The 14184-nt window shown below is 42.2% G+C and overlaps 2 protein-coding genes and 1 long non-coding RNA gene across 3 annotated transcripts; 1 reads left to right on the top strand and 2 right to left on the bottom strand.

Annotated features, from left to right (window-relative positions):
- The first annotated feature begins 528 nt into the window (after positions 1-528).
- Positions 529-6305, top strand: LOC121867549 (leucine-rich repeat extensin-like protein 5). The gene is made up of 6 exons (XM_042367555.1): positions 529-597; positions 1528-2635; positions 2731-2757; positions 2941-3839; positions 4435-4575; positions 5729-6305. The coding sequence occupies exons 1-6, from the start codon at positions 592-594 to the stop codon at positions 5783-5785; spliced, it is 2238 nt and encodes a 745-aa protein (XP_042223489.1). The 5' UTR covers positions 529-591; the 3' UTR covers positions 5786-6305.
- Positions 6306-7329: 1024 nt separating this feature from the next.
- Positions 7330-9294, bottom strand: LOC121867548. Its single transcript, XR_006089174.1, has 2 exons — positions 9151-9294; positions 7330-8122 (listed from the first exon to the last, which is right to left on the bottom strand). It is a non-coding gene; the product is annotated as an uncharacterized LOC121867548 (long non-coding RNA).
- Positions 9295-9772: 478 nt separating this feature from the next.
- LOC121867439 lies at positions 9773-14148 on the bottom strand. The gene is made up of 6 exons (XM_042367351.1): positions 14061-14148; positions 13079-13285; positions 12580-12759; positions 10384-10601; positions 10072-10189; positions 9773-9897 (listed from the first exon to the last, which is right to left on the bottom strand). Exons 1-6 carry the CDS (start codon positions 14104-14106, stop codon positions 9773-9775), a joined length of 894 nt encoding a protein of 297 aa, XP_042223285.1. The 5' UTR covers positions 14107-14148.
- Positions 14149-14184: the final 36 nt, after the last annotated feature.

Raw genomic sequence — 14184 nt, 5'->3', positions numbered from 1 at the left:
GGGTAATGTTACGTCGTCGGGGTTAATGTTACGTCGTCGGGCCACGTTACGTCGTCAATCGTTACGTCGTCGGGGTTACGTTCCGTCGTCGGGGTTAATGTTACGTCGTCGTGTGGTCAATGTTACGTCGTCGGGGTCAATGTTAGTCATCGTTAAAGTTACGTCGTCGTGGAGTTAATGCCGTCGTGTGGTCAATGTTAGAGGTAAGTTTGATTTGATAAGCTTTATATTTTAATGAATTCTCACTAAAATTTAATAAAATAAAACCTAAACCGTACCAATGTGAGAGAGAGAGAGAGAGAGAGAGATTCCTAAGTTAATAGTTCACCTGGGAAGTTCCACAGTCGCACCCGGCTTTATCCTGGTAAAGGCCGGGTCGCATCAAGGGCGAAACGAGTGGCGCCATTGGCAGGTAAACGGGGGTGTTATAAAAAAAAAAAAAAGAGGCATATATGACGTCATAATCCGTAAACGTCATAGTGTTGGGGCGGGAGTGACGTCACAAATCCCCGGGACGTCATAGTGGTGCGCCGTGTATATAAGAGGCGAGCAGCAGTTGTGTTGGCGGTGTCTACGCTGCAAGCCCGTAGGATGAAGGTACGTGACTGTCTATTACTACCTGCATCACCGAGGAATCTTATTTGTATACTGTCTGTGTGTTGTGAATTACGCCGTGAAAAATATTGCAATCTGGGAAAATTTATTAGCGATTAAAATTCGCCATCAAAACAATACGTTCAGAGACATTAGTAAACTAGAGTGACTTTAGTTCATTTAGTTCATTTTTTTTCGTATGAGTCTAGGTAGGTTAGGTTAAGGTAGCGAGGAGGATTACCTGTATATTTCACCTTAAGATTAAACACCCTAACAATAATCTAATCTAACCTAGGCAGTGTTGCGGTGATGAAACTTAAGGTGAAATGAGTGGGGCTAATCTTCAGGTGACTCTCTCTCTCATACAAGACCATGAACACCACTCTGTCATCTAATTATCCGCACCTAAGGTCAGTGCGTCATACAGGGTCATGTAAGGTCAGTGTTGTTTATAATCCTCCCTGACCTTTGGTACCCCTGAGAGGAATGGTCTTGCCAGAATTGAACATCTTTCTCATTCTGGGACTTCCTGGGGTGTACATACATACATGCATGCATACATATATGCTTACATACATCCATACATACATGCTTACTTACATACATACATACATACACACATATGCACTACTACTTTACTGTCACTCGGAATCGAGTGTGACGATTATCCAACTATGATGCAATGATATTTGTTATTAAGTATGTCACCTAGGTAGGTGAGTTCTGAGGTGACTAAAGAGGACGATACGGGACCGGCAGAGTCGTTCACAGATGTTGCACATGTGGAGGGCTACATCTAGTGCGGGAGGGGCAGCGACAGCGTCTTTCAGACGTCACATACAGACGGAAACGACTGATTATGATTCCCGCAGACGATAGCTGACCACGTTCATTAAGTCGCAATAATCTAAAGACTTTTATTATTTATTCCAGGTGTTCCAGCTGCTACGGTTTCTGGCTCTGGCCGTGTCTGCTGGGTGGGCGGCCAAGCTCCCCCTGGCCACCCAGAGCGTCCCGGACATCAATCAGGGATCGGATCTCTCGCTGTCAGTGCCTGCCCAACCTTCAGGACTCTATGGAACACCGCTTAAACCATTCCAGCCTCCCGCAGGAGCTTCAGCTGAATTCGGGGCTTCCCATGAAGCAGGTCCAGGCGCTATCCAACAACCTCCAAGTATCCACGAAACTCCCGGTGATTCTCTTCAAGGTTCTGACCATCATCCTCCCTCCTTTGGATCTCCATCTGATTTAGTTCAAGTTCCTGATGTGCCCTCTGGCCTGTACGAGACTCCCCTTGGACAATTCCCAGGTCCTGGTGATACTCCAGCCACCTCTACAACTCACCATCAGACGCCACCTCTCCTCGCCGGACCCACACACCAGGTCGGGTCTCCGAGCGGATCAGTACAAACCTTTTCTTCAGAATATATAACTCCAGATGAACCAATTTCAGGTCTCGTTCAACCGGCTTCTTTGGTCGAGACTCCCGGTATAACACATCCATCTTCTGCAGAACAGGGAGGTCCAGGTCCCATTTTACCCCCGAGTTTCCTGCAAACACAGAGTGAACTCGTTCAGTCTTCTGTGGAACATGAAGCTTCACCTGTGGTGGTGTCAGGTCCTGCTGGGCCCTTAGACGTGTTTGCAACATCCAGCGACCAAGGTCAGTCTTCTGTAGAACACGGGACTTTAGATCACGCAGTACCAGTCCCAATTATACCTTCAGGACTATATGAAACACCCAGTGCTTCAAGCCCTATTGTACCGACAGGCTCGTTCCAGGGGCCCAGCAAACCACATCAGCCAGCTGTAGAATTTGGATCTCCTGATCAGGCAGCTTCAAGCCCTATTGTACCGACAGGCTCGTTCCAGGGGCCCAGTGAACCACATCAGCCAGCTGTAGAATTTGGATCTCCTGATCAGGCAGCTTCAAGCCCTATTGTACCGACAGGCTCGTTCCAGGGGCCCAGTGAACCACATCAGCCAGCTGTAGAATTTGGATCTCCTGATCAGGCAGCTTCAAGCCCTATTGTACCGACAGGAAAGGGCTCGTTCAGGGGCCCAGTGAACCACATCAGCCAGCTGTGGGAATTTGGATCTCCTGATCAGGCAGCTTCAAGCCTATTGTACCGACAGGCTCGTTCCAGGGGCCCAGTGAACCACATCAGCCAGCTGTAGAATTTGGATCTCTGATCAGGCAGCTTCAAGCCCCCATTGTACCAACAGGCTCTGGGTTCAGGGGCCCAGTGAACCACATCAGCCAGCTGTAGAATTTGGATCTCCTGATCAGGCAGCTTCAAGCCCTATTGGCCTGCCGACAGACTGTTCAGGGGCCCAGTGAACCACATCAGCCAGCTGTAGAATTTGGATCTCCTGATCAGGCAGCTTCAAGCCCTATTGTACCGACAGGCTCGTTCCAGGGGCCCAGTGAACCACATCAGCCAGCTGTAGAATTTGGATCTCCTGATCAGGCAGCTTCAAGCCCTATTGTACCGACAGGCTCGTTCCAGGGGCCCAGTGAACCACATCAGCCAGCTGTAGAATTTGGATCTCCTGATCAGGCAGCTTCAAGCCCTATTGTACCAACAGGCTCGTTCCAGGGGCCCAGTGAACCACATCAGCCAGCTGTAGAATTTGGATCTTCAGGTGAGGTAGATAGAGCCCCTGATGTGCCATCTGGTCTGTATGAAACACCAAGTGCAGCTGTGTCATCTCCTGATCAACCTTCCCCATCACTCGGGACTCCTTCGGGTATAATATCAGGTCCACCAGAACCCTCAAGTGTGTTTGATACATCCGTCGAACAAATTCATGCAGTCCCAGTACAACCTTCTTCAATAGTTGACACTCCAGATGGCTCCTTTTCGCACCCGATAGAACTTTCAAAGGGGAGTGAGGGACTGTCGTTTCCCGTCCCAGCTGCGCCTTCGGGTCTGTATGAAGTTCCTCTAATTCCAGGTCCTGAGACGCCAACCATCTTCCAACCGAGTCACAACATGCCAATTATCTTCCCTGGTGGTGCTCCCGGCATTATCGAAGGCCCATCCCAAGCAGCTCCAATCCCCGCCCAACCTTCCACTTTGTATGGAGTTCCTGAAGTTCCTTCTGGTCTGTATGAAACACCTAAGGGGCGAGGAAAAGCGATGTTCTTGATCGACGAAGTTCAATCAGAACCCGTAAAGGCGCAGTCGTTGTTTTATGAAGCATCTGCTGATGCCAACACCCCAGTCCTCTCTGTCGCTCAGGTGAGTTAAAAATTACTTTACCGTTTAATTCACCTGTACTATATTTGTGTACATGATTCAAGGTCATCAGGCTTTAAGGAAAAATCCTTTATTAAAGAAGTTTCTCATTTCTAAAGTCAAACGGTACACCATGTACTGCTTTCAGCTTATAATTAGATATTAATCACTTACTTTCATTTTTTATGCAAATGACAATACAGTGCCTAACGATAAACAGTTGTAATCTGGCGGATCAGCCAGTGGTCAGTTTGGAGTGAAGCACAGGACTCTGTTGGATTCCCAAACGGCGGCAGCCGACTGGATACAGCACTTGCCTCCTAAGTCCAACCCATCGGTCACAAGTTCTGGGGTCTTTGCCCTCTAGGCCCGTGATTGGCCACTGACTAAGGCGCCCCCAGTCGATCCAATTGTATATTGTACACTCAGGTTAGGAACGTGAGAAAGGGTAGGGTGCAGTGCTGGCCACACTAATTTTCTAAAAAATCGTAATTTGCATCTTAAACTTCTCCCAGTTACCACATTCTTGTTGTTTTGATGTGGTGCTTCCTGGTAAAAACCTTTATCCCTAACTAATTAATTAATTTATCCCAAACAGCCTATGGAAGGAATGCCATACGATTTTTCATGGGGCGTGGAAGACAGCGCGTCTGGCAACCTCTTCACACATAGAGAGAACAGTGACGGCCAGAGCACGAACGGCCAGTATCGGGTCACCCTTCCTGACGGACGTGTTCAGGTTGGTCTCTTCTCAACTCATTTCCAGAGTCTTGAGAAATAAACTGAGTATGTGTGTCTCAGAACCGAGAGAAAAATAATCATATATATATGTCCAAAACCCATACCATTCACTTCTCAGGTTAGGCAATAGGTAAATGTTCCATACAGAGGATCCGGCTGGGTTACAGATAAAGAATTCTTCCCAAAGGCTTCATCTTGAGCAGACTAAGAAGTGTTCTCGGTTACTTATGTTAGTCTTGTTACCCAAAAAATGTATCCAGTCCTAAGATTTTAATCCAAATTCTTTTATATTTTAACTGTGTGATCTAATGATAATTCAAGTCTCCACTCTTAGTTTTTTGCGTATCTTTATTTATCGCCGAGAAATAAATTCTTGAAAAACAATAACTTTTGCGCCCCATATTTTGACTTAGAACATTCGCGAACTCGTTGCTAATAAACATTGGTTGAAAAATGAGGGAGATACAAAATGAATAAACAATAACTTACGTATCGAGATAACGAACAGTAAATTTTTTTTTTAGTTTGAACTTAGTGTAGTGTCAGTCAACATTCTGAGAAGTTTGCCATGCATAAGTTACAACGAATATCTTTAACTAATACAAGTAACAAAAAATATCAGGACGAGAAAGCAATAATGGTACACTAAGGCCTGGATAGTGTACACCAGACCTTCACAGCGACACTACACCTAAACCATTATGTTCACTGAAAGAGTCAAATAGTGTTTAAATATACTATGTGAGGGATTATTACAGAGTTTGCAGGAAGTAAAATACGATATCTGGTACATTCTCTGCCTCGGAAACTTGCACATAAAACTTACCGGGAAATGTTGTCTGCTTAATTTTTAACACATTGGTCAAAATTTCCACCGTTCTTGTTTAAGTTTTCCTTGAGATACTCTACAATGGGTGTCTGAAATCCCACATATATAAATCCCATATATAAAGTATGGATGAATTAATGTACTGTACAATATTATTAAACAAACGTAAGTAATATCATATAAAGAACAGAACCCTGAGATATTAAGTGAACGGTGTGACTTTTTATGTAGAAGGGCATTTTAATTCGTGTAGATTAATATGTATATCTTAATCTAATAGATTTTCTTTAAACCAAGTAAATTATTTATATTTCCTGTTCAGGTGGTAACGTTCTACGACAATGGCGACGGCTTCCATACTGACATCTCCTACGAATGAAGACTACGATTGACATTTCCCTGACGAATGAAACCCACAAGCGATAGTTTCTGCTACAAGTAATGTTTTCCCTTCAAGTGTTTTCATTGATATTTGTTTTCTTTTTAGTCGTAATGTTTCCCCTAACTGGAGAGAAAGAAGGTATTTAATTGGCTTGCTTTAGTTACGTTAAGCGGACAACAAAGTTATCAATTGGGTTGGGTTTTCTTTTCTCCAGTTAAAACAGATTTGCTTTTAAAAATATGTATAGCGGTTTGATGTGGCTCTATTTCTCTGTATAATATTAAGTTATCATGGTGCTTTGTGCTGTATAATACTCTTAACTAAGTAATCACGGACAAAAATATATTAAAAAGAACATTATATCTGTTGTTAGCTGTAAGTAAAGGGACTGTGCGAAAGGTTTTCTACTGTTTGTTCAAATTATGTGTCGAAAAGTGCAAATATCTTCGTGTTGTGGAATGTAGTTTCTTACACAAACTATTTACTGTACATATTTATTAAAAAATACATAAATATGCTCAACTGATTTTATTTTAACCTTATACCTGTTCGTGTTATGATCAGTGACTTGCGAGAAATATGGAAACTTCGGAAAATAAGTTCTGACCTTTGTACCCAACTTTGTCAACTGAACTAGCAACTTTGAAAAAAAAAATATATATTCTTACTCAGCGTACATGAAGATTAGCACCCCACAAATTATTTCACTGGATGTTTCAATTACCTAATACTACCAGTAGGGTTAGATTAAGTTAAGCTAAGCTTAATAGCTACCAAACAGGGAGGTACTACCGCCTGGGAAGATATTGGAAGCATAATGTGTTGTCTAATGGTAGACCCTGCTGCCATATGTGACCAAGTCCCAGGTCGCTCATCTGACTTTCTGCCTCATTTACATACAATTGCAGGGTCTCAATTGTTTCTCTTACTTTGACAACACAACATACATATAGTATATCGTTTCTCATTCTTGATTTATTTTTCTCATTTTTATATTTATTTATGGTTATTATTATTTTTAGTATATTTTATTTTTAGTACAGGTATTTTGTTATTATTTTTTTAATTATTATAATAATAATAGTAATAGTTATTATTATTATTATCAATATCATTATCATATTTTCGCCCCCCAGGCCCTGATGTGGGTCAGTGACCTGTGCCTGGGTGGGCTAATCCCCGTAAAAAAAAAGAAGAAAAAAGTTAGGTTATGTTAGCACTAAAGTGTTTCATATTCAGGTGAAATAATCTGGGGTGCCTAATCTTTAAGTGTTTGTGTGTGTGTGTGTGGAGAAAGAAACTACACTTATATTATTGTTGTTTTCCTGAATACAAGCGCAGAGCGTATCTTACCTTACACCACTACACAAGACCTCCGTCACCTCTTTAACACAGCACATGAGCATTTAAAGGCTTTTGGGAGTCTTACAGTTTGACGAGGGAATAAAAGCCACACACACACAGATAAACAATGAAACAAAATAGTAGTCTTAAAAGTATACCAGAAATTATATAAACAAAGGCCGAAATAAAATAAAAAGGATGCTAGTCATCTTTTTTCAAACTTTGCGGTACAGTACTAGGAAAACATTTCAGAACCTACGAGTATAATACAATTTACTTAAATATCTAATTACAGTAGTGTATTAAATTGAAATACATTTCTGCATTATCTACATTAACTTTACAATATTTACGATACTGCAGCTACAACGATACTCGATAGTAGTATACAGTATAACTAAATCTAGGTTGGCTTTTATTACGGCTAGGCTACGACACCCCACATATAGCCTATATACAGTACATGTTATTCACTGCACAAAAATGAATATACAGTTGTTACAAGATGCCTATAAATTATATCCGATCCATTAAAAACTTTACCTCAAAAACATCATAAAGAATACTTTGGTTTCATTATACTTGAAACATTTATGTGTATTAATATTTCTCAATAAACTTTCTGAAGGCTGGTCTATTGCGTTTGTGCTTAAAAAAATAGAATTCTTTTAAGGGCACCTATGTTAAAGGACTTAGGTAGATTATCTTTTAAGGACGTCATTGAAGAAGGAACTAGGGAGACTATCTCTTTAAGGAACTAGGGAGACTATCTCTTTAAGGAACTAGGGAGACTATCTCTTTAAGGAACTAGGGAGACTATCTCTTTAAGGAACTAGGGAGACTATCTCTTTAATGAGCTAGGGACTCTCCCTTTAGGTTAACTAGGGAGACTATCTCTTCAGGGCCTTGATTTACCATGAACATAGACCACTAGCAGGGCGAAGACGTGGAAGAACCAACTACTGGAGACGTCAATTGCCGTGTTGTATACTGTGGGTGGTAAGGGTCAGATAATTCAACACCTATTAATTTACCGCGGTCCTAGGTGAAGGGGGGAGGGGGACTTTAGATCACATGAAGATTAGGCACCCCAGCTTATTTCACTACATGATTAATTACTGTAACAGAAACCTAACATAATATAATCTAAACCAACGTAGAATAAAGTAACCTAACTTAAAATAACCTAATCTAGCCTAAAATAACCTAACTTAAGATAACCTAACCTAACCTAAAATAACCCAACATAACATAACTTAATCTAACCAGAAATACCATAACCTAACCTAACCCACCTTTAGGTAGAGTTAGTGTGTTGAATCATCAGGTGAAATAAGCTTGGGTGCCTAATCTTCAGGTACCTAAATCATCATTAGTACGGTGTGTTGTGACACAAGGTTTTCATAACATCACTACCTACAACTCATTCATTATCACAACTACCACCACCACTAACAACAGCAAATGCATTAGTAGTGTTACAACTATTATTTTATTTATCATTATTATTACTACTACTACTACTACTACTACTACTATTATTATTACCTTCATTACACCTTTTCACATATCCGTTGAGACATTGTTACATAACTATTTAACAAATTTCATAACCGAATGACAGACAGAACACATATCGAATGAATATGTAAAATAACTGTTGGTGGTATGTCATTCTCCAATTGTTACATTCTCAAACTATATGTACAATAGACTGTCGGTTTATCGTTCACGTCTGTCAACTTCATAACTTATGTCAATAACTTCCGTTAGCATGAACCAACAGTTATTTTAGAGTGTCATTCGATATGTGTTCTGTCTGTCATTCGGTTATGAAATTTGTTAAATAGTTATGTAAGAATGTCTCAACGAATATGTGAAAAGGTGTATTATTATTATAACTTTTATTAGTCGTTATTCTTATTATCATTATTACTTTTATTAGTCATTATTCTTATTATCATTATTACTGTATAATATAACTATCATTATTATTACTGTTATCATCATCAACTTACTACAGTATGGGATGTGGACCTCCTCAGGTACACCGTCTTCAGGTATCCAGGTTCGTCGTACGCTGTCGCACGTCAAGCGCAACCGCCAGTTGTATGTGACATAATTGTATTCCTCCCAGTACGCCCAGTAGTTAGGGTCACACCGGTACTGTAACCAAGATAAACAAGTATTGGTAATTTAGGGTCTAGGTTGTTGAAGAATCACAGGTTAATTTTTTACATAATTTGTCTTGTTAAATTCTAAAATATTTCCGAGTTATTTTCTAATGTAACTTAAAAAGGCTTAACCTAACCTTTATTAACTTAAAAAAAAGCCTAACTTAAACTAACCTAAAGAAACCTAATTTAACATAACCTAACTTAACCGGAAATAACCTAACCATAACCCCATCCAATCTGACACCTCCTTACCCCACAAACCACACCACTCCTGAGCCCAAAAGCTGACCCCTCCTGCCACCCAAAAAACCAGACCCTTCCTGACCCCCTTGACCCCTTCCTAACCCCCTTGACCCCCCCCATCCAATCTGACCCCTCCTGTCACCCAAAAAACCAGACCCTTCCTGACCCCCTTGACCCCCTTCCTAACTCCCCCCTTGACCCCCCATTAATCTGACCCTCCTCACCAAAGGACAGGTTGGTCGTCGAATGGGTGACATTCTCCCCGGCAGTTGGTAAGGCAGCCGTCGTCCCTCACGTCCATGTGTGGCCTCAACACCGGCAGTACTGGGCAGCCTCTGTCATTAACTGTGGACCAAACTGGGAGTTGATTAGCACACGAATAGATATATACAGTAGATCTATTTAGAGAGAGAGAGAGAGAGAGAGAGAGAGAGAGAGAGAGAGAGAGAGAGAGAGACTGATAGTTATGCCAGCAGCTCTAGACATTAACTGAGACACAACTTGTCAACCTGATTATACCTTTTTCATACACCTGGTGGGAAGCGGCCGTATCAGTCAGGTCAGTCTGGCGAGTGTAGTTAGCTATGGCGACCTCTGTGGTGCAGTGGAAATGTGTGTCACGGGGGATGTCCTCTACCTGTAGGGAGGTGAGGGAGACATGCACCTTAGTAAGACATGTTAACTCTTTGCATATTGTGACTTAACCCGTTGAGCACTGTGGTTTGACCTATTGCATACTATGACAACCCACTGAATACGATGACTTAACACCTCGGATACGATGACTTAACACCTCGAATACGATGACTTAATCCATAGGCGTGTCCTCACCTGTATGGGCGTGTTGTGGGCGTAGACGTACCACAGGTAGTTTGGGTCTTGGTGGAACACGAGACCTCCCCGCACCTCCTTCACCAGTACCCCGGTGGAGGTGTTCCAGAAGCCACAGTGTACCGTCGGCCGAGGGTACATACGTGGGGTGCTGAAGTTCCAGTACACGGTACACTCCTCCACCGACGCTGCGATCTTGTAGCCGTCCTCGAAGAAAGCTGAAGAATGATGATGTTAAGGTGATGTCTTGTAGGGTGAAGAATGATATGTTAAGGTGATGTCTTGTAGGGTGAAGAATGATGATGTTAAGGTGATGTCTTGTAGGGTGAAGAATGATGATTTTAAGGTGATGTCTTGTAGGGTGAAGAATGATGATGTTAAGGTGATGTCTTGTAGGGTGAAGAATGATGATAAGGTGATGTCTTGTAGGGTGAAGAATGATATAATGTTTATAAGGTGATGTCTTGTAGGGTGAAGAATGATATAATGTTTATAAGGTGATGTCTTGTAGGGTGAAGAATGATGATGTTAAGGTGATGTCTTGTAGGGTGAAGAATGATGATGTTAAGGTGATGTCTTGTAGGGTGAAGAATGATGATGTTAAGGTGATGTCTTGTAGGGTGAAGAATGATGAAGAATGATATAATGTTTACAAGGTGATGTCTCACCTTGGAAATGGCTGAAACGTAAACAAGACACAGTGTATAGAACAGATTTTAATATATCTTTGTACTGAATCACCTGTTACTTACTCTCCTCTTCCCAGTTTATTTTACCTCAAGATTAACCACATTAAAACTTACCTAAGCTACCCTAGTCAAACCTAACCTAACCCTAGCCTATCTTGACAAAACGGCTACTCAAGGAATTACAAATCAACTAGCTCCCCTTCCCATGTCACACGGCCCCAACAAACATGTAAGAAGCCACCTGCCGACTCTCTCCCAATATACACAACTACAGTACATCTCAGACAAGGCCCAGACCTAACCTCACATCAGCCAGGTAAAATGTAACCCTCGAGCCCAAGTCAAGGGGCCACAAATCAACCAGAGCCTCTCATGTCAGACGGCCCCACCAACGATGTTAACAGGCAAGCATTCATCTGAAGATTTCTAGACCTGACCCAAAATTAGCGAGGGCAAATGTAAGGAGACCCTTCGCCGCCCCCCACATCAGCTCAACCTGACGGCTGGTCTTCCAATATATAAGACGTCCTAGTCCTCCGTCACAAGAGTGTGTCTTGTAACCAAGAAGGGCCAGCTACTACGTCCTCAGTCCCGCTCGAGAGAAGCCCGCCACTAAGTGTAACGAAGTCTCAGCCGGGTCAATCGACAGAGTGCTGTCAACTCAACGTGTAACAGTAAGTAGAAGTGCGGTGATCCCGAACCTCCCCAACGATCGACTTAGTGAAGTGCCCATTCTAATTGTGAGGTTAGGTTATACGAGAATACCATACACTATCATAAATTGTGTACGAACCCCCCCATTAATCCCCCCTATTGAACTAGTAAAATAAAGCTATAACACGCATTGGTGTTTTATATACTACACTTGTACTGTGCCTGTGTTAATATACAGTGTTGACATCACACCCTCGAGACGCGCTACCATTTCCTCTCGCTATAATACTCTACTACTATAAACTCCTAGCTTACCTCTTCATGTGAGATATTGTCTCATTATAACAATAACTTAACCTAACCCTATCTTAACTTAACCCTAGCCTAACTTGACAATAACTTAACCTAACCTAACACTATCTTAACCTAACCTAACTTAACTTGACACAAATTTAACTTAACCTAACTTAATCCAACCCAATCGAACACTAACCTAACCTGACAATAACCCTAACCTAACCCAACTTAACCTAACCTAACCTGACAATAACCCTAACCTAACCCAACTTAACCTAACCTAACCTGACAATAACCCTAACCTAACCCAACTTAACCTCTCCCCCCCCCCTCCAGAAGGTATGTTAGAGGGTATTTAATCATCAGGTAAAATAATCTAAAGCAAGAGAGAGATGAGGACGAAGGGGAGGGAGGAAGGGGGTGCTAAACTACAGATGGTCTCTAAGTGGTCTCTATAATACACTAGATGGAATGGCCAATGTATACTCACCATACATCTGATGGTCTCTAAGTGGTCTCTATAATATACTAGATGGAATGGCCAATGTATACTCACCATACATCTGTAGCTCGTACTGACTACTGACGGGGTTGAGGTGCAAGTCTTCACGGTTATGGTAGACGCTACAAGTGTACACCCCTCTCATGGAAGCTTGTGGGGACACGAACTGTATGTCGGATCCAACCTCCTTCCCTTCCCCAGGCGTCTCTACATGCTCCTTCAGGGGTAAGTTGACTGTGGCACCATCAGGAGTATAAGAGAGAGAGAGAGAGAGAGAGAGAGAGAGAGAGAGAGAGAGAGAGAGAGAGAGAGAGAGAGAGACTGGTGATTATTTGTGGAGAAAAGTGATTCATCAATGTATGATTTATTTAAACACACACACACACAAACACACACAAACACACACACACACACAAACACACACACACACACACACACACAAACACACACACACACACTTCTCTTCTTTCTCTCTTGTATATGAATCAAAACAACAGATTTATGTCTCACCATCCGCCACATTTATCTCTCTCTCTCTCTCTCTCTCTCTCACCAGTAACAGACCCCGTTGCATGGGTCCACACGTACACGACTCCCCAGTTCTCAAAGGACCAGGTGACGTTGACGACATCCTTGGGGTCAGCCTCGATGTCACACTCCAGCTGGTAGTGGAGGTCACCGAGGCCCAGGTTCAGGTACTGCTGTCTCTCCCCGCCCTTCGTCAGGTAGATCCCCCTCACACCCACCTGTGCTGCCGTGCCTGCGGGAGGAAGAGATAGATGTAACACGCTGTAGGAGGAGAAGGAAGGGGATGTAACACGCTGTAGGAGTAATAAGAGTACAGAGGTCTTATTGCAATTATATCTTGCGCTAGTCAGGCCGCACCTCGATCATGCTGTTCAGTTCTGGTGCCCTTATTATAGAATGGATATCAAATCACTGGAGTCGGTGCAGGAAAGAATGACGAAAATGATTCCAGGACTTAGAAACCTTCCATATCAAGATAGATTAAAGAAACTTAACTTGCATTCCCAAGAAAGATGAAGAGTGCGGGGAGATATGATAGAAGTATTTAAGTGGGTGAAAGGAATGAATAAAGGAGATATAGATAAAGTTCTTATAATATACGAGCAGGATAGGACTCGGAGCAACGGATTTAAGTTGGATAAGTTTAGGTTTAGGAGGGAGATAGGAAGAAACTGGTTCACAAATAGGGTGGTGGACGAGTGGAACAAGCTTAGCAACTTTGTAGTAAGTGCTGGAACACTGGAAAGTTTTAAAAGGAGGCTAGATAGATTCATAGACGATAGAGAGTGGTAACTCGACAGGAGCTGCCATGCACAGGCCAACCGGCCTATTGTAGACTCCTTATTTTCTTATGTTCTTATGTTCTATAAACATCTTACCAACTATAAACATCACAACAATCTCTACTATAACTCACTAACTATAAACATCAAGATCTCTATTGTATCTTACCAGCTATAAACATCTTACCAACTATAAACATCACAACAATCTCGGCTGTATCTTACCAGCTATGAACAGGCTTAGCACCAAGAGGGTAACAGATGCGGACATAGCTCACACTACAAACTGTATACTGACTGAGGTTTCAAATGGGATTGTATCTAATCTGGTAATCAGCTATGAGCCAAC

The sequence above is a fragment of the Homarus americanus genome, unplaced genomic scaffold, assembly GCF_018991925.1.
Source record: "Homarus americanus isolate GMGI-L3 unplaced genomic scaffold, GMGI_Hamer_2.0 scaffold23598, whole genome shotgun sequence".
NCBI lineage: Eukaryota > Metazoa > Arthropoda > Malacostraca > Decapoda > Nephropidae > Homarus > Homarus americanus.
The sequence above is the reverse complement of the archived record's forward strand: the minus strand, read 5'-3'. Positions and strand labels throughout refer to the sequence as shown.